General features: G+C 37.3%; 1 protein-coding gene across 1 annotated transcript in view; it reads right to left on the minus strand.

Annotated features, from left to right (window-relative positions):
- The window catches only part of LOC110460366 (RING finger protein 166-like), a 34,954-nt gene extending 18,403 nt beyond the window's left edge, over positions 1 to 16,551 (minus strand). Inside the window, exons 1-2 of the mRNA XM_021513235.1 lie at positions 16,394 to 16,551; positions 6,571 to 6,727 (exon numbers count right to left, since the gene is read on the minus strand). Coding sequence (XP_021368910.1) covers positions 6,571 to 6,727; positions 16,394 to 16,539 — 303 coding nt within the window. The 5' untranslated portion in view covers positions 16,540 to 16,551. The remainder of the gene's footprint in view (positions 1 to 6,570; positions 6,728 to 16,393) is intronic.
- Between the last annotated feature and the right edge of the window lie 2,055 nt (positions 16,552 to 18,606).

The raw sequence follows: 18,606 nt of genomic DNA on the forward strand, positions 1-18,606 counted from the left end.
TAAAGTCTTTGTTGATTTCCCAACTTAATTACCTGTTTATCACTTTGCCAAACCCATCCGAAAAATGTATTACTAAGTTGAATTCTTTGTTATTCAATTTTCTATAGAATGGCAAAAGTCATAGGATTAAAAAAGAAGTTGTGATTCAAATCTATATAAATGGGGGATTGAAGATAATTGATGTACATGCTTCTATAGATTCTCTTAAGCTAGGTTGGATTAGAAGACTGTTAATTCCAGCCATCTGGAAAATGGAATCAGCTTTTGAATCTAATTTTTGATCCTAAAAGAATGATTAATTATGGAAAAGAATACATTATGACATGTGTAAATACCTGTTCTAGCCCATTTTGGAAGGATGTTTTTAAAGGATGGGTTAGACTGAATAATTCCAAATGTATGAGACAAACCTACAGTAGAAGTGAATCAATGTTAAAAACTCCCCTATGGTATAACAAAGATATTCAGTGGGTAATAATTTTATTTTTTATCAAAATTGGTTTGAGGCAGGAATATTTACAGTGAATGACCTGGTTAAAAGTTCTGACAGCTTGACTTTCTATTCACGTGAGGAGTTTCAGTTTAATTTCCATATCCATACAAACTTTCTCCAGTACCAAGGGCTAGTCTCAGCTGTCAAGCGTTTAGTTAGGAAATTTGACTCTCAGATAGCTATAGAAAGACCTTTCCAACCTTTTATACCTCTTCTCTTTGAAATATTTTTTAAGAGTAAAAAAGGAGTTAAAGATTTTTATAACTATATTATAGCTCCAACTTCAACACCTACAGGGATCAATAAATGGAACCATGAATTTGACTTTGATAATGAAAAATGGACAACAAATTTCATAATTCCTTTTACAGTAACAAAAAGTGCAAAATTACAGTGGTTCCAAGTCAGAATTTTGCATCACATTTTGGCAACAAACACCTTTCTGTTTAAAATTAACTTAACCCCTAGTCTGTTATGTACTTTGTGTAATATAGAACATGAAACAATAATTCATTGTCTTTGGGAATGTTGAGAAGTGCAGAAATTACTGCAGAGATTTGAAACTCTGCTGGATCTATTTTTTATCCCGTTTTCATTTAATAAGGAATCCTTCCTTTTTGGAATAGTTTCACACCTTTCTAGCTTTGTTGATAATTAATTTTAATTCTTATCAAGCATTATATATACAAGACTAGATGTTTCCGCAAATCTTTAAATCTCAATGCACTAATTAATGTTATTAAAGATCATTTCATTGTTCAAAACTATATTAATAACGGTAAAAGTGAGCACGTCAAAATGAGATTTGAAACAGGTTGGAGAAAATGGAAACCTATTATAGATATATAACTGTTTTGTTAAATTATTTTTCCTGTGTTTTAATTTATTTTTTGTATACTGTATATATCCAAGGCCTCAGCAGTTTCTGATTAAGTCACTGGCTACTTAAGCATATACAATTTTTACATGTAAGATTGCCTCCCCTACCTCTCTCATCTCTCTCTCTCTCTTTTCTCTTTCCCTCTCTCTCCCTCTCTCTCTCTCTCTAAACTTATACTACTGATTTTACTCTTATATAAGTATAGTATGTAGGTTTGATGTACACAACAGATGTATACTATTATTTATGGTTCTAAAGTAAGAGAGTGATGTGTGTATTAACCTGTGTGATGGATAGGTGTCTGAGAGTTTGTTATGGTGTGTTATATGGTTGATGGTGTGTGTACGTGTTTGTGTGTGTGTGTATGAGTGTGTAAAAGATGAATTATATAGATAAGGCTAGGTATGAGGCATATGAGTGTCAATATATATAGACAGCTGACTGCATACTAGTCTTATGTATATGCATGTGTGTTCATATATTGTCCATATTCATGTATGTACAATTAAATGGCTATTATCGAACATGTATACAGTGCAGTAACATGTATTAGTGTCCACAATGTAGATATATCAGTGCTCAAATGATCATGTACACATTGTGATATGTGTGTGTGTGTTGGTGAACAGTGATACATATACTATGCTAGGCTTGGATCATTAAGTTATCTCGTGCTAGCATATATGCTCTGTAAGTTTGTGTGGTTGTGTGGGTTTCTTTTCATGATTATATGTATTATGAAAAAATCGTCGAAAAATAAACAGTTACAATTTTTTTTTTTTAAATGAGGCTGACAAAACTCATCCTTGGACATTACTGAAAATGAGGTTGACCATGCCAATCCTCCAGTGGAAAGTACTGAAGTGGAGGCTTGCAATATTGTCCCTGACACTATAAACTTGACTTGTGGTTCACTCATTACTACAATTCACTCTTTAAACAATCAACCTGGAATGGAACACTTTTCTGAGGATGAAGACAGCATTATAACGCTGTCTGAAGTCAGGAAAGCAATGTTGAGGAAACGACAAAGGGAGCCAAGCACCTATTCAGAAACTGATGATTTAGACAAAACTTACAAACCATCAAAGAAAGACTTAAATTCTTCGGATACAGAAAACAACGATTTCGCTGATTTAAGCTCAGATAATAAAGAACATGATGTTCCATTACCCAGAATATCATTAAATACCAAACACAAACGTAGGAAGAAGAGGGACGACACAGCAGTAACAAAACAAAAGACAAAAATAAGGAAAACAGCATTTCAAGCAGCTATAGCTAAAAGTGCCAAGATTGCACAAATTCAAAAATGGATTACGCAATATCATCAGTCCAGACTTGACAAACTTTTGTTGAGTAATGGATTGAAAAGAATCCCAGTAACAGCAGATGGCAACTGTTTTGTAAATGCATTTCTCGACAGTTTCAATCAGGACAAGGATACTGTATCTACTGAGTCTGTGAGAAGTGATATTGCTGATCACCTTCGTGACAACTACAATCACTATCGAATGTTCCGGGTCAAAAAGTTGGCATCTGATCAAGAAGACAAGTCAGAGTATTTGTTGGAGGTGGACAAGATTCGAGAGTCCGGGACATGGAATACAGATCTTGCAGATTGTATGTCACTCGCTGTCACCAATATCATGAAAAAGCCTGTCAGGATATATTCCAGCAAGAAGCAAACACCTGTTATTGATGTTGAGCCTGATCTACATGGTGAGTCATGTTCCAACAATGACCATATATTCCTTGCATGTACAGCCATACGTGGTCAAGAGCACTATGATGCGGTTAAAAGACTTGATATTTCAACGCCAGTAAAGGAACCTACTGCCAATCAGGCAACGCCTCAAAACAAAAAGTCTTCCCAGCCACAGTTAGTAACACCTCATAAACAGGCAAACTACAAAAGTCCAAAAATAAACAACTGTTCCGAAAAAGGACACCAAAGCCATCAGAGTGGAAAAAAAAACAAGCGAAAATTGTTCAGAAACAAAGGAATGTCTTACATATCTAGTAGAGGAATAAAAATTCAGTCTCGGAAAATAGGAAATGTTGACTGTTCAAAATGCAGGTTTAAGTATTCCTCGAAGATTGCTGAGGAGGAAAGACAAAAGCTATTCTCAACGTTTTGGGGCATGGCTGATTATGAGAAACAGCTATCATTCCTGTGCCAACACATTATACAGAAGGATACAAAGGATGGAAAAAGAAAATCAAAAGCTAATGCATTTAATCTTACCGTTGATAAAAAGAGTCACCGCGACTGCAAAACCTTTTTCCTGAAAACTCTCGATGTTGGCAAAAAAGCATTTGAGCACGCACTAAAGAACAAGTGCCATGGAACATTTGTTGGACATGATAGACGTGGAACGTTTGGTTCCGGAAACAAAACTCTGCAGTGCTTCACTGACATGATTCACGAGCATATACGATCATTTCCCATTATGGAATCCCACTATTCACAAGCAAAGACCAGAAAACAGTACCTAAGTGTATACCTCAACATTAAAGTGATGTATGGTCTCTTCAAGGAGAAATACTTTCCTAATAAAAAGTGTCCAGTGAAAGAGAGTATCTATCGGAAATCTTTTGTGAGAATTACAACCTGTCGTTTCACAAACCCAAAAAGATCAATGTTCTACAATGATGGAACAGTTGATGAAGATGCAGAAACAATTTATAGAGTACACCAGGAGATGAAAGAATGGACAAGAGAACAGAAACAGAGGGATAAGACAAAGGTGAAACATGATAAAACCTTTCATGTTTCTACTTTTGACTTGGAGGCAGTCTTGTCTACACCTTGTAGGTGAGCTTTATTACAAGAGAAAATTAAGCTGCTACAATCTTTCTTTTTATTCACTGACGGATCAAAAAGGAACATGTTATCTATGGGATGAAACACAAGGCGGACGAGGATTTAATGAGATTGGATCATGTGTTCTGAAGCAAATAAGTCTTCTCGCAACACCTCAGAAGATAAAGGAGGTTACATTTTACTCGGATATCCGTGGAGGACAAAACAGGAACCAATTTATGGCTATAGTGGCCTCCTGTATGCAATGAAACAGCATCCCAACATTGAAAATGTCAATCAAAAATTCTTTGTATCAGCTCACTCACAGATGAAGTCAGATTCTATCTACTCAGCAGTTGAGCTTGCAAAAAAGAAAACTCAAGTCTTCGTCCCAAGCATGACTTTTATGATCTTAAGGCACTCAAATCTAGGACTGCTAGCAACATGAAGATTGACATCTGTGGAAAAAGAGTGAACTGGCTCTGCATTAAATGGATCCAAGTAAGAAAAGACAAGCCAAATTCTCTTTTTGTCAATTACAGTTTTGATCCCGAAGAGTTTCTTGAAATCTGTGTCACAAGAGGAAGTATGCAACAGAATGACAGTACCCTAACAAAATGCTTCAACTCCGAACTGCCAATCTCTACTGCGAAAAAAAATGACCTGTTGTCTCTGTGCCGTACTTAAATTATTCTAGAGGAATACCATACATATTACGAATCTTTTCAAACCAGTAAAATGTTGAAGGAAGAGATGTCAGACATAGATGACAGTGAATTTGAAGAAAATGATAACTAAGGCTAGGCGTTAGCACATAATGTTAATACAGGGATTTCTTTGATAACAAATTATTTTTTCATTTGTGTGTATGATGTGTGATTATCTGATGAAACCTTAGTGAACATTAAGTGAACATTAAGTGAAAACTAATTGAACTGTGATAAAGCTACAAAATAAAACTTTTAAGTAAACTATACGATTCGGATAAAATATGCTGGGAACTATTACGTCTTTGGTAAGTTTTTAACTTAAAAAAAATACTGTTTTGACATTTTTTAATAAATTGTGCCTAATTATATTCGAAGATTTAACTATCTAATCATTATAACATAGAAATGTTTCTAATCAGAAGACTGGTTTAAATAATGTCTCATTGTTGCACAAAGTATAGGGAACATTTTGAAAATAAGCCAGTGCAACAAAGGGCTATCTCAGGATGATAGCACCTTGTTGCATTAACTTCCATAAGTATGTCAATGCAACAAGGTGCTATCTTGAAAATGACTTATGCTATGCTATTTATAGTTGACCTTTGACCTCATTATTTTTGGTATGTCTTCTTTTCAATATTATGTTTAATAATATATTACCAGTTTTTCTCGGCCTCAGATAGCACTTAGGCGACAATGAAATATAGCTTTTAAATGCATTTTTCTCAAAACTGTCAAAAACTGACATAGCACCTTGTTGAGCTAATGGGGCGCTACGTGAAGGAGGGTCATCCCAATATCTTACCCTCCAAGCGTCAACAGTTGGAGTTGATCAGAAGTATGATCATAGTTAAGGAAGACAATTTCAGGTTATGTTGATTTAAGGTAAGAAACTTTATTACATTCTTACTAATAAATACTGATTTTTTGCATATGCGATACGACACAATTGCTCTAACCCATATCTGCCCTCGCCGTATCACACCCCAAAACCCGTATCAGCCCGCAAAACCCGTATCACAGCACTTTTGGAAATTTTTCGTTATCTAATATTTCAAAAGAAAAATAGATCATAAGATAGTAGCTTTTATTAGTAAGTATGTAATAAACAGAATAAAATATGTCTTTTCCATATTACACCCAGTATCAACCCTCGACCAATATCAGCCCTCAGGGCTTTGGCCCTAGGGCTGATATTGCATTCTCGGGTTGATACTGGGTGTGACATGGAAAAAAGCATGTATTATTCTCTATATATGCCATTAGGGAAAGGGTTATTATTAGGGATATCTTCAAAAATAAAAACTTTTTCAGTGTATTTTGCCATTTGATTAAGTCTAGCTAACCTTGGATCAAGTTCTACTGACATTGGACTAAAGCCCTCTATTCTTGAGATGACACCATTTAGAGCTGACCTATAGGGTCAAATACTATTCACTTCGGATAAAATCCTATCGGCAATATTGGTAAAGCCCTTAAATCAGATGACCTTGGGTCAAGCCATACTCTAATCAGAGGACCTTGGGCCAAGCCCTGCTGACATTAATAACCTTGGGTCAAGCCCTGCTGACATAAATGACCTTGGGTCAAGCCCTGCTGACATAAATGACCTTGGGTCAAGCCATTCACATAAGATGACCTAAACTTAAGCCCTACTGACCTTGAATCAAGTACTACTAACCTTAAGACTGCACCATTTACAGCTGGACACAACTGAGCAGAGTCGAGTCATTAAGTCAATGGCTTGATACACCTGGTCCAGATTGAACGGTTGTCGACACTGAGGACATTCTGGCTCGGCCATGTGTTGGTAAGGTCTTACACATTCCTCACAATACCTGACCACAACAACAAATAATTACTTTGTTTACTTTCCCCAAACATCCCTTTTTTGGTCTACCCGTAGTAATAAGAAAGCTAAACTACAGTCATTAATTTCCAGTTTTCAATTACTAAAATGGGCCAGTTTCTATATATCTATATTAGAATAATGCTATAATTTCTCTTTTTTTTTTAAGCCATTTCAATTTAGAATGTACATTAATATTGTATATATAATTGTCTTGGCCCCTGCCATTACACTAACCTTTCCTAGGTCTACAATATCCTTTTCCTGTTCAGCAGCCCACTATTTATGACTTGATACTTGATTTTTAATACCAAGGTATATGTTAGTATGATTTTATGCTTTATTCAATTTAACAGTAAAATTTACCTTTGGGTCTGACAGGCAGTTCAAAGCAAGCATTTTTAGTTAAAAACAAGTGTATGAAGTTTTTACTTGACTGGCCCATGAAAACTTAAGCTATTGTACTTGAACAAAAGAATCTGAAAAAAAAAAATTAGCGATGAAGAGAAGAACAAGAGATCCCAGAGGGATCTTGGCGCCCACCTTTGTACCATCTTCATTAGTTCTTTGTCAGTTCGATCTTTTCTCTTCTTTCCTCTAATCTGTTTGATCGAATCATGTTTACAGTAAATGCACCTTGAGGTAACTTTTGATCTAAACTTACTACTGATATGTAGAAAAGCCAACCTTCAAATTGAGTTTGTCATTTCACACATTAACTAGTACAGTACTTAATGTGAAAGAAATAGAATCGATCATTGCAATATAAGAAAGATCTGTTTATTTCTTCCTTTAGCCATTTTGATTTTATGATCATCCTCAAAATATAACATGCACAACGAGGGATCAAGGGGAACCTACATATCAAATTTGAGAAAGATCCCTCAAGTTATTCCTGAGAAATAGTACTAACAAACCTTAAATGTCAACAAGAGGCCCAATAGGCCTGAAACGCTCACCTGGTATTAATCTCACACTTGTAATCTTAAAAGTGGACTAATATACAGCTACAGGCAAAATATCTGTGTTCGATTCATAAGAATCTAATAAATGATTTAAAAATATGGCGCCTGTGATCTTGAAAGTCAAACAAGGACATTAAGTTGAACAGAGTTTATAGCCTTCCATCCCAGCATGCTTCTGGCCAAATATCATTACCCTGGACCTTTTGAACATTTAAACATTTAAACATATTTGATCCCTGTGACCTTGAATATGAGCAAAGGTCATTCATTTGAACAAACTTGGTTGCCCTTCATCCCAGCATCTAACTGGCAAAATAGCATAACCCTAGGCCTCTTGGTAATTCAGAAGAAGTCATATAAAGGTTTTAAACATATTTGACCCCTTTGACCTTGAAAATGGGTGAAGGTCATTTATGAGAACAAACTTGGTAGGCCTTTATCTTAGCTTACTTTTGGCCAAGTATCATTATCCTAGGCCTCTTGGGAATACAGAAGAAGTTGTTTAAAGGTTTTTAACATATTTGACCTCTGTGATCTTGAAAATGGGTGAAGGTCATTTGTTCAAACAAACTTGGTAGCCCTCTATTCAGCATGATACTGGCCAAATATCATTATCCTATGCCTCTCAGTAATTCAGAGGAAGTTGTTTAAAGGTTTTAAACATATTTGACCCCTGTGACCTTGAAAATGGGTGATGGTCATTTGTTTGAACAAACTTAGTAGCCCTTCAACCCAGCATGTAACTGGCAATATATCATCACCCTAGGCCTCTTGGTTATTGAGAAGAAGTCGTTCAGAGATTTTAACATATTTGACCCCTGTGACCTAGAAAATGGATGAAGGTCATTCATTTGAATGGTAGCCCTTGATTCCAACATGCTACTGGCCAAATATCATCATCCTATAGGCCTTTTGGTTACTGAAAAGTTGTTCAAAGTAAAAAGTTTACGCCGGACAGACGGACGACAGACAACAGACGGATGGCAGACAACGGAAGGACGGACGACAGACGCCGCACCATGGCATTTGAAGGTCAATCCTTAAATATTTTATGCCATGGTCAGAGGTGAAATTGCAATTTCAAGTAGGTCAAAAATACGCCATGACGACATATGTCAAAATCTTCATCAAATAGCCATAACTAAACAAGAGTTATATCGCTCACCTGAATATGTTTAAAATTATTGGTATGAAGTAAAGATATAGCACTCCATGGTAGGTGCTGTAAGTACATATGAAATTTCAGAAAGATCAATCCAGTACTTAAGATATAGCGAGAACAAACATCAAACAGAGCCCCACCCCTCTGCCCCTAGGGGGGGTCATACAAAATTGAGTCCCTTTGGCCCAAGGATGCTGGAGACTAAACAAGAGGCCCAATGGGCCTGCATCACTCACCTGGTATTAATATCACACTTGTTATTTTAAAAGTGGACTAAATACAGCTACAGGCAGAATATCAGTGTTTGATTCATAAAAACCTATTAAAAGATTTAAACATATGACACCTGTGACCTTGAAATTGTGGAACAATGACGTTAGGTTGAAAGTGGGTCAAGGTCATTCATTTGAACAAACTTGGTAGCCCTTCATCCAAACATGCTACAGGCCCAATTTCAGTACCCTGGGCCCCTTTGGTTATTGAGAAGTCGTCTGAAGATTTTAACATATTTGACTAATGTGACCTTGAATATAAGTCAATGTCATTCGTTTGAACAACCTTTGTAGCCTTTTATCCCAGCATGCTACAGGCCATCCTCGATATCCAGGGGTTATGCTCACTTTCGCTCTCTATACCCCTGGAATATGTCATAGCAAAATTGAAGGCATGAAGATAGTGATTTGATTGGTCTCATCAACAAGGTGGCGCACACTCAGCCTTCAATTTTGTTATGACATATTCCAGGGATGCAGAGAGCAAAAGTGAGCATTACCCCTGGATATCGAAGATGGCTACAGGCCCAATATCAGTATCCTGGGCCTTTTGGTTATTGAGAAGAAGTTGTTTGAAGATTTTAAGACATTTGACCCCTGTCACCTTGAAAGTGGGTCAAGGTCATTCATTTGAACAAACTTGGTAGCCCTTTATCCCAGCATGCTATAGTCCGAATATCAGTTCCCTGGGCCTTTTGGTTATTGAGAAGTCATTCGTAGATTTTAAGACATTTGACCCCAGTGACTTTGAAAGTGGGTCAAGGTCATTCATTTGAACAAACTTTGTAGCCATTCAACCCAGCATGTTACAGGCCCAATATCAGTACCCTGGGTCCTTTGGTTATTGAGAAGAAGTTGTTTGAAGATTTTAATACATTTGACCCCTGTGACCTTGAAATTGGGTCAAGGTCATTCATTCGAACAAACTTGGAAGCCTTTCATCCAAGCATGCAACTGGCCCATAATCAGTACCCTGGGCCTTTTGGTTGTTGAGAAGTAGTTTTAATGGAAAAGTTGGCGACGGACGGACGGACGGACGCACCACGGCATAAGCTCACTTGCCCTTTGGACAGGTGAGCTAAAAACAAGAGGCCCAGGGACCTTAATAGCTCACCTGGTATTTTATTTTTCAATTTGAAACCTGCTGAATACCATACAGGTTTATCAAAGGAGTGCAATAAACAAAATTGCAAGAAACAAAACAAAATTTGTACAGAAGGGAAAATATTTTTCTCTATTTCCCCTATACTCTTCTGCCCATGGGCACATCTTCCATTTATAAATATTAAATTCCCTTTGCCCAAAGATTCTCTAGAACAAGTTTGGTTAAAATCCCTTCAACGGTACAAAAGGAAAAGGATCTTAAATGTTTTCCTCTATTTTTCCTAATGGGCCCCATCCATCTGCCCCAAAGAAGGGGGTCCACACACCTCAGTTTATACAAAATGTTTCAGACTGCATTTGGTTTATATCCCTTCATTTGTACAGAGGTGCCACACCCTCCATTTATACAAACTTGAGGCTCCTTTGTCTAAAGATGCTCTAGGACAAATTTGGTCACAATCCTTCTATTGGTTGAGAAGAAGGTTTTTAAAGATTTACCTATTTGGCCCCACCCCTCTGCCCCCAGGGAGACCATACCCTCCGTTTATACAAAACTGAGAACCCTTTGGCCAATGATGCTCCAGACTATTTTTGGTCAAAATCCTCTGAGCCGTTAAGGACTAGTAGCATTTTGAAGGAAAAAGTTGCCAGACATCGCATGCCGGACGACGAACGCTGCACCATTGCATAAGCTCACTTGGCTCTTCGGGCTAGTGTCTTCAGTTTTTCTGTTACATTTACCGTTAGCACCCTATGTAATGGCCATTTTTAATATTTCTTTTGATCTTTTTAATATGCTGACAATATGTTAAAACCTATTTTTCTCTAAAGTCTATGACGGTAATTTGATTTTAAAATGGTATAAATGTTTCCCCAAATATCCTACCAAATTTGGAAACGTATTTGACTTGTCAAAAGATGTCATTCAATATTTTCAAGAAAGTCTAAAATCCAATATGGCCACCATGACGTCATATGTCAAAATCTGAAAATGGCTATAACTAAAAAGCTATTGATCATACAGCATTCATGCAATTATCTCATTTTAAGTGTTATTTACCTACATAAACTTGAGTTAACTTTACCCTCCCCTCAAGGGAGAGCAGATGATCTAGGAGTAATGAAATTTACAATTTGTTAATGCACTTATAATTAAGGACCTTTCTATCCATGAACAGTATTGTATTCACCCCTCTAGCTCCTAGGGCAAGGCAGCATACTATTTTCTCATACCATTTCATTGCTATTTCATTATAAGTATTCCAACCAAGCTTGAATAATTTCTTGCCGAAGAAGAGACAAAATGTACCCAAAAGTGTTATTTTCCTAGATGAATTATAGTAAACTTTACCCCCTCCAAAAGGGAGAGCAGATGACCAAGGGGTAATGAAGTTTACAATTCAGTAATAGCACCTAAATAAGGACCTTTCGGTTCCTGTATTTGATTGTACTACATCATGATCATAGTCTGAGGAAAGAGATTTTTTAACTTTAAACTATTTTCTCCATTTTAGCCCCACTTCACCAGACCCTGCGGCAAGAACGGATCTTGTTTTCTCATACCATCTTATTGCCATCACATCACAATTATTCCAACCAAGTTCGAACAAATTCTTGCTTAGAAGAGAGAAAAATACCCAAAAGTGTTATTTCCCTATATAAACTATAGTACACTTTACCCCCTCCTGTAGGGAGAACGGAGGGTGTGGTGGTACTGAAATTTACAGTTTAAATAAAGCCTCTGATGATCTTTCCATCCATGTAGAGAAATTGACTGTAGTAGTTACTGGTATGAGTCTGGTGAAGAAGATTTTTTAAATACCAGTATTGGTAAATTTTCCCTTTGGGGCCCCGACCTGGCCCCTAGGGTTAGGGCAGGAATCCCAAATTTACAATTTGATACCCTCTTACTCTATGGATAATTCTCACCGAGTTTAAATGATCCTGGATATTAAAGCAACCATGGGAAGTTATTCTTATTACATAAAATCCCTCCAATAGTATAGAAGAAGAAGGATTTTAAAGATTTAAACCTCAAATTCCCCTATCGGACCTCAAACTCTGCACCCAGAGAGGCCACAACCCCAGTTTATACAAATTTGAGTCCCCCTTGCCCAAGGATGCTCCTGGTCAAATTTGGATGAAATCCTTACAATAGTACAGAAGATGAAGAATTTTAAAGATTTAAACCTCAAATTCCCCTATTAGACCCCAACCCTCTGCACCCAGATCTAGAGGGGCCATACCCTTCGGACCAGGTGAGCCAAAAATGTAAAATATTACAGACAACACACTACACACTTTGGCTCAGGTGACCTAAAAAGGTCAAATAAAATTCCTCCACTGTAGGGTCAAAGGTTATCAATTTTTCATTTTTTCTGATTTTTCAAGTTTTTAAAACTTTCATTTTATTGTCAATCAGGATTTCACTCCAGATGACTTTGGTGTCTTCAGTTTTTCTTTAATGTTTTCTGTTAACATCCTACGTCATTTTGAATAATTCCTTTGATCTTTTTGAAAGCCGACAATATGTCACATTTTACTCTGATGTTCTGCTAAGCAGATTTTATCCAGTCTAGGTATTTATGTTTGCCAACAACCACCTACAAAATTTTTGGTAACTTTTATCTTGATAAAAAAAAACAAGATGGTCGCCATGACGTCATATACGTTTTTTCTTAATTGCAATAACTCATTAACGAAAAAAAACATCAATTTCATCTTCAGATATGTTATGAAGATCAACAATGCATTACTTTTTCTCTGGAGACATTTTTGTGTCAAAGTTCAACTTTCGATTTTCAGTAGTTCAAATGCACTATTTTAGGTAACAAACTTTGAATTTGAAGCTTCTTTTTTTTATAAGACTCTTCTACCTTATAGCACGGAATTAAATTATACAATCAACTATGTTATAATGGCAGCAGACACACAGAGGTCAGATTTTCAAAATTAAATCAGAAACAATTAATTTATTAACAATTTAAAACAAAGGATACTTTTTGTAACAGTACCCAGAATTTAAAAGAATTAATAATAATAATAATTTGAGGTTCTTATACTGCTTTATCACAACCTAGTTCGTAGGTCGTCTCAAAGCGGTTATAGGGCCTTTGCAACCAGCCAATACCTTTCTCAGCTCCCTTGAGAGCATACTCAGGTGCTCACAGGTAGCATTCTACAATTCTAGCACTGCCCAACCACGTACTCATTTACAGCTGAGTAGACTGGAACAAGCAGAGTAAAGTATCTTGCTCAAAGATACAACAAATTGCCGTGCGGTGACTCTAACCAGCAACCCTTCGGTCCATGGCCGGCGTCCTACCACTAAACTACTGTGCCTTCAGCATTAAGTCAGTTAACAATGTAACATTCTTGAACAATGAGACAGAGATCTGCATTATTTTTATTGACTCAGTAGATCAGAACTATTCAATAAAATATCAGTATTACTTCTAGACAGTGCAACACAAGAATCGTCATGATCACAATCCATGAAAAATGTCATTGGACATATATAAAGGTTCCCCAATGAGAGGTGGTTTATCTCACCTCAAGTTAGCTAATTTTCAAATTGTATGAAGACACAAGGTTTATTGACATGTCAGTGTAATGTATACCTATTTAGAGCTCTTCATGATATTTTTTTCCACGTATTTAACAACATTTCCAACATTGGACCTTTCTCTCGTGACGTTGCTGAATTATATGTTTCATTACACACCGCCCATCTTAATGGTTTCATTATACTTCGCCCATCGAAATGGCTTCATTATACACCGCCTATCAAAATGGCTTCATTATACACCGCCCATCAAAATGGCTTCATTATACACTGCCCATCAAAAAGGCAGTGTGTCAGGACAGTCATATGAGGGAGACATGGTTTGGGGCTTGTACAAGTCTATAAAAATAATTCTTGTAACTTGTATTTGGAGCTAGATGAGCTAGATATTCTATCAAAGTTGGATATTTGGTCGTGGAAATAGCATGAGGAATCGTTACCCAACGTGTGATCATATTTACTAGAATCGTTATCTAGACTAATTTACTTTGTTCACAGCTGTATATTAAAAAGGGGAACACCCAAAATGTTTAATTTTGAGAGTTTAGAGACGTTTTCATACGACCATTGTTGAATACCGGACCAAAAACAGTCACCTGACCTGGTCATCCAGAACGAGATGAAAACTAAGAGTGATCGAAGTTACCAGACTCTCCCCTTGAAGAGTGAGAGGACAAATGGCAGATGCATTTCAGTCCTAAGAAGTGCATTGTCATAAGGATCTCTGGCAGGGGACAGCAGTTACCAACATCCTATACCCTGCATGACCACCAGCTAGAAGTTGCTGACAGTGAAAAGTACCTGGGAGTGCTAATCAACAAGGACCTACCTGGAACAAGCACCTAAACCAGTGTGTCGGCAAGGCATCACAGACTCTTGGATTCCTCAGAAGGAACATTGGGAGGTGCACCCGGAGAGTCAAGACCAATATGTATACATACTGCACCCTTGTCAAGTAGACCCTGGAGTATGCAGCATCAGTGTGGTTATAATCCACACCAAGCTGCTTTTGTCACAGAAATGGAACAGGTCCAGTGACGTGCTGCCTGTTAAGTCTAAAAAGACTACTATTCCAGGACTCTCGGATGTGTTACAGCCATACGCATGATAGAACGACTAGGATGGGAATCTCTACAACAATGGCGATCAAAACAGAGACTCATCACATGGTCATCTTCGCTAGCCAAGTGTTCGCTTCGTATACACTCCACTTACCCTTGGTGGATATAGCCGTGTTTTCATAATTCCCTCAACTGCCACCTAACAGATATACCGAGTTATCGCTCTTCTCCCAAAAAACTTTCAACCAATCAGAATGACTGTTAGATACACATTCCATTGGTGTGTTGACAAAAGCATGTGTATGTCGAGGCGGAGTATAAATGACAGAGCGGAAACAATCCAAAGAAAGCACACATATTTTCCAAGGTCATCATTTACATGTGGCACGTAGTCAAGGATTTCCACCAACTGATTTAAAACTCAAGAAGTTTCCCCAAAGATCGTGCGCCTATTTTTTGGGGGAAAACATGATGACATAAACAACAACGTGCTTCCGTACAGGGCGTCGCCATTACTGTTTTCCTTCGTCAACAGCGCTATATGTAAGAAGCGATTTCATTGGATGCAAGCGATTGGCACCGCACGGAAATTTAAAGGCCCTGTAAACACGGCCATATCTGCCAAGGGTAAGTGGAGTGTATACGAAGCGAACACTTGGCTAGCGAATATGCTCATGGTATAAAATAATGAACAAACTAGTCGATTTTGACCCGGACCCATATAAGTGGGCCACAGAACAAGAGGACAGCAAAGATAATGACAGGAGAATGAACAAGGAAGACTACCACTATTCCTTTTTTCCTGGCCACAAGGGAATGGAATAAACTTCCAGAAGAGGTAGCAACATCAGCCACACTGGATGAGTTTAGGGCAAAGCTAGGTCAACACCATTGTTTGGCCGCTCATCATTCAGTAGACGCAACTTAAGCAACCTCCGATCCTGTACATAATTTTAACATGACCTGTTTTTAGCCATTCGGGGAAGCCTCCTGTTTCATCAACCATGCGCTGAGTCAATTTACCCTCCAGTATTAGGAGATCGACACATTACCGGAAGAAGAATATTTTAAGGATCAGATATATTTTTAATCTAAATGTACATCACAAATATATCCCATGTATATATACAACACAACTATACAAGACCCATATACGCTCTTCTTCAGGCATCTCAGACAGTGCAGTTTTTCAGAATGTCATACAAAATTCCTGTTTGCATGTCAGTTTATAATAAAATTACAGGGAACCACTACACAATCCCCTTACAATGATCAGATGGTGGTGCTGGCCATTGGTCTGAAGCTGGGTGTCGGATTAGCTGTTGGCTCAGTTGTGATCATTCCACCATGATCAATTATCTTTAAAGGACACGTCTTACTTTAAACTGTCAAACTAGACCTACACACTGACATGGATCATTCTATTTACGTTAACTGTTAGGCCTAACTGGTAACCACAATGACTTCTTTAGATAAGTTTAGCACATTTGTCCCCCGCTGGTATCAGATCGGTCTGTAAAACTTACACGTGGCTATTTCCGCAAGACAATACTATCGGATTCGTGAAAATTTCCAGACATATAGGACAGATGAAACCAGCATTTTGTAACTCTGATTCGTCGAATTCTTGAACGATGCCAGCCATCTTGTAATCGGTTTCATAAATCCACATGTAAAAGTCCGAGGTGTTGATGTTCCGAATAACGGGAAGTAGACATCTGTCTTATTTTGTAAAATAAAAACAATCGGACAATATCACAGATAACATTATTTAATCCAAGTCGTAATCTACAACAAGTTAGCCTATCAATGCGTTTAGTGCTGGGTGCATCTAAATGGGTTAGAAAATGCCAATAGACCAATCAACGCTTCGCTAAATGATGATGTAAGCGGGCCCGTGATTTTTTTTTCCGGTTAAAAGTCGTAGCCTCGCTCTGGTCACGATGTAAACAGTCAGTTTCGCTCAGTTAGCCGGGGCTTGTATAGATGTATCTTCTTCTCTACTTAATAGTATAGAGTACTTTCGCGTACTATTGACTTCTGGTTGCTATTTACAAATGTTATTTCATTAACGCGTATATCAATATTGTCGAATGCTAGACGCCTCGGCACTTGGTGAAGTCGGCACTTGGATCCCTCGGCACTTTTTGAAGACAAGCCGGTACTTATTTTTTCTAGTTCAAGTTTTATTTTACACTCATGACACACGAGGTGTGTTACAAGAGGTCAACATTTTAATACATTTCAATTACATAGCAAAGTGAGTACAGATTGTGTATACAACATGTAAATATAATAGCACTGCATTTATCTTTTAAGGTGGCTCCACACTTTCGCAATTAACCAGCAAAATTCGTTGAAACTTTCATATAATGGTTATGCAACTATGTGGAGTTAATTTTATGAAAATCTAAACATTCCGATAGTTTGGGGACTTTTTTGGAAAAAATACCAAAAAATTGAATTTTCGCCACTTTTAATATTTTCTGGGTTTTTTTTTGTGTGTGGCATTGTTCGGAACAATAAAAAAATGAAAAGAAGCATTTATAATTAACCCTACAAATATTTTATTTATCGCAAAATATGTAACACATGTTACACAAAGAGGTTTTTTTATTGAATTTGATCGGATAAAAGTGATTATCTACAAGCTAAAAGCAAACAGGACACAAAGATCTATACATATAGAGTGGGAAATTGAACAAAATATACACAATGGCTTTATAATTAATTTATTTTACATTTTACAATCACTTTGATCCGGGTGAGAGTTATCTTCCTTGAAAAAAATCGGAACTTTTTGCAGAGGGATGACATTTACACAATGACAGTTGTCTCTGTTTAAATATAGCAAAAATGATGGAAATAAATCAAAAATATGATATCAAAATTATCAAGCTATGGTTCTTTAATGGAACCAAATTACCCTCAGACTTGTACACTTTGGACATCATCCCACAGTCCGCTAACTCACGGTATATTTATAATTACATGTCAGGTACATATGAGACTAGAGGCTATCGCATGGTATGCCGTTCTCACGTGCACTCACACATGCATTTCATAGGTATCTTGATATTTTACAAAACGTTACTTTCACAGAGTAAGTAGACTACATTTGTAAACACGATTTAATCGACAGAGCGAAACTCCCTCAGCTTATGAACTCGTGTACGTAAGCACGTGATATGCACATATGAGGTTGGTACTGTAATGGAAAGCGAAAGTAGATCAAGGCGGAACGAGTCTTACTACAATTACATCCACGTTAAACGTGATGGAAATACAGATGGATCCGATCACGTGGGTTACAGAGGGTATAAATACAGGTGAGCTGAGCCGGCCACCCCACAGCAATCCTATCGCTAATCGAATTTAACAACATTATATATATATGTATACCTGTACACGTACACATGAATACACATATATGTACCGCCGGGGAGCGAGCGATGTACAAGCTTAAGCGGTTTGCCGTATTTAGACTGTACAAAGCTTAAACGGCGGACTTAAAATCAGGATAAAATTGTATTACCACTATAAACTGTATAATACGACCCATAAAATAGGTCCTCTCGCTCATTCGGCGTAAAACCCCACAAGGTTAGCGCGGGTAAAGGAGGGAGGCCAACAGTGCTACATGGACCTATTAGTTAGGTAGGAATAACGGGATAAACGAATAATGAACTAAAAAACAATATCTGTTTATCTGACACAGAGAATAGTGTAATAACAACAA

This window comes from Mizuhopecten yessoensis, unplaced genomic scaffold (assembly GCF_002113885.1).
Source record: "Mizuhopecten yessoensis strain PY_sf001 unplaced genomic scaffold, ASM211388v2 scaffold10369, whole genome shotgun sequence".
In the NCBI taxonomy this organism is placed as follows: domain Eukaryota; kingdom Metazoa; phylum Mollusca; class Bivalvia; order Pectinida; family Pectinidae; genus Mizuhopecten; species Mizuhopecten yessoensis.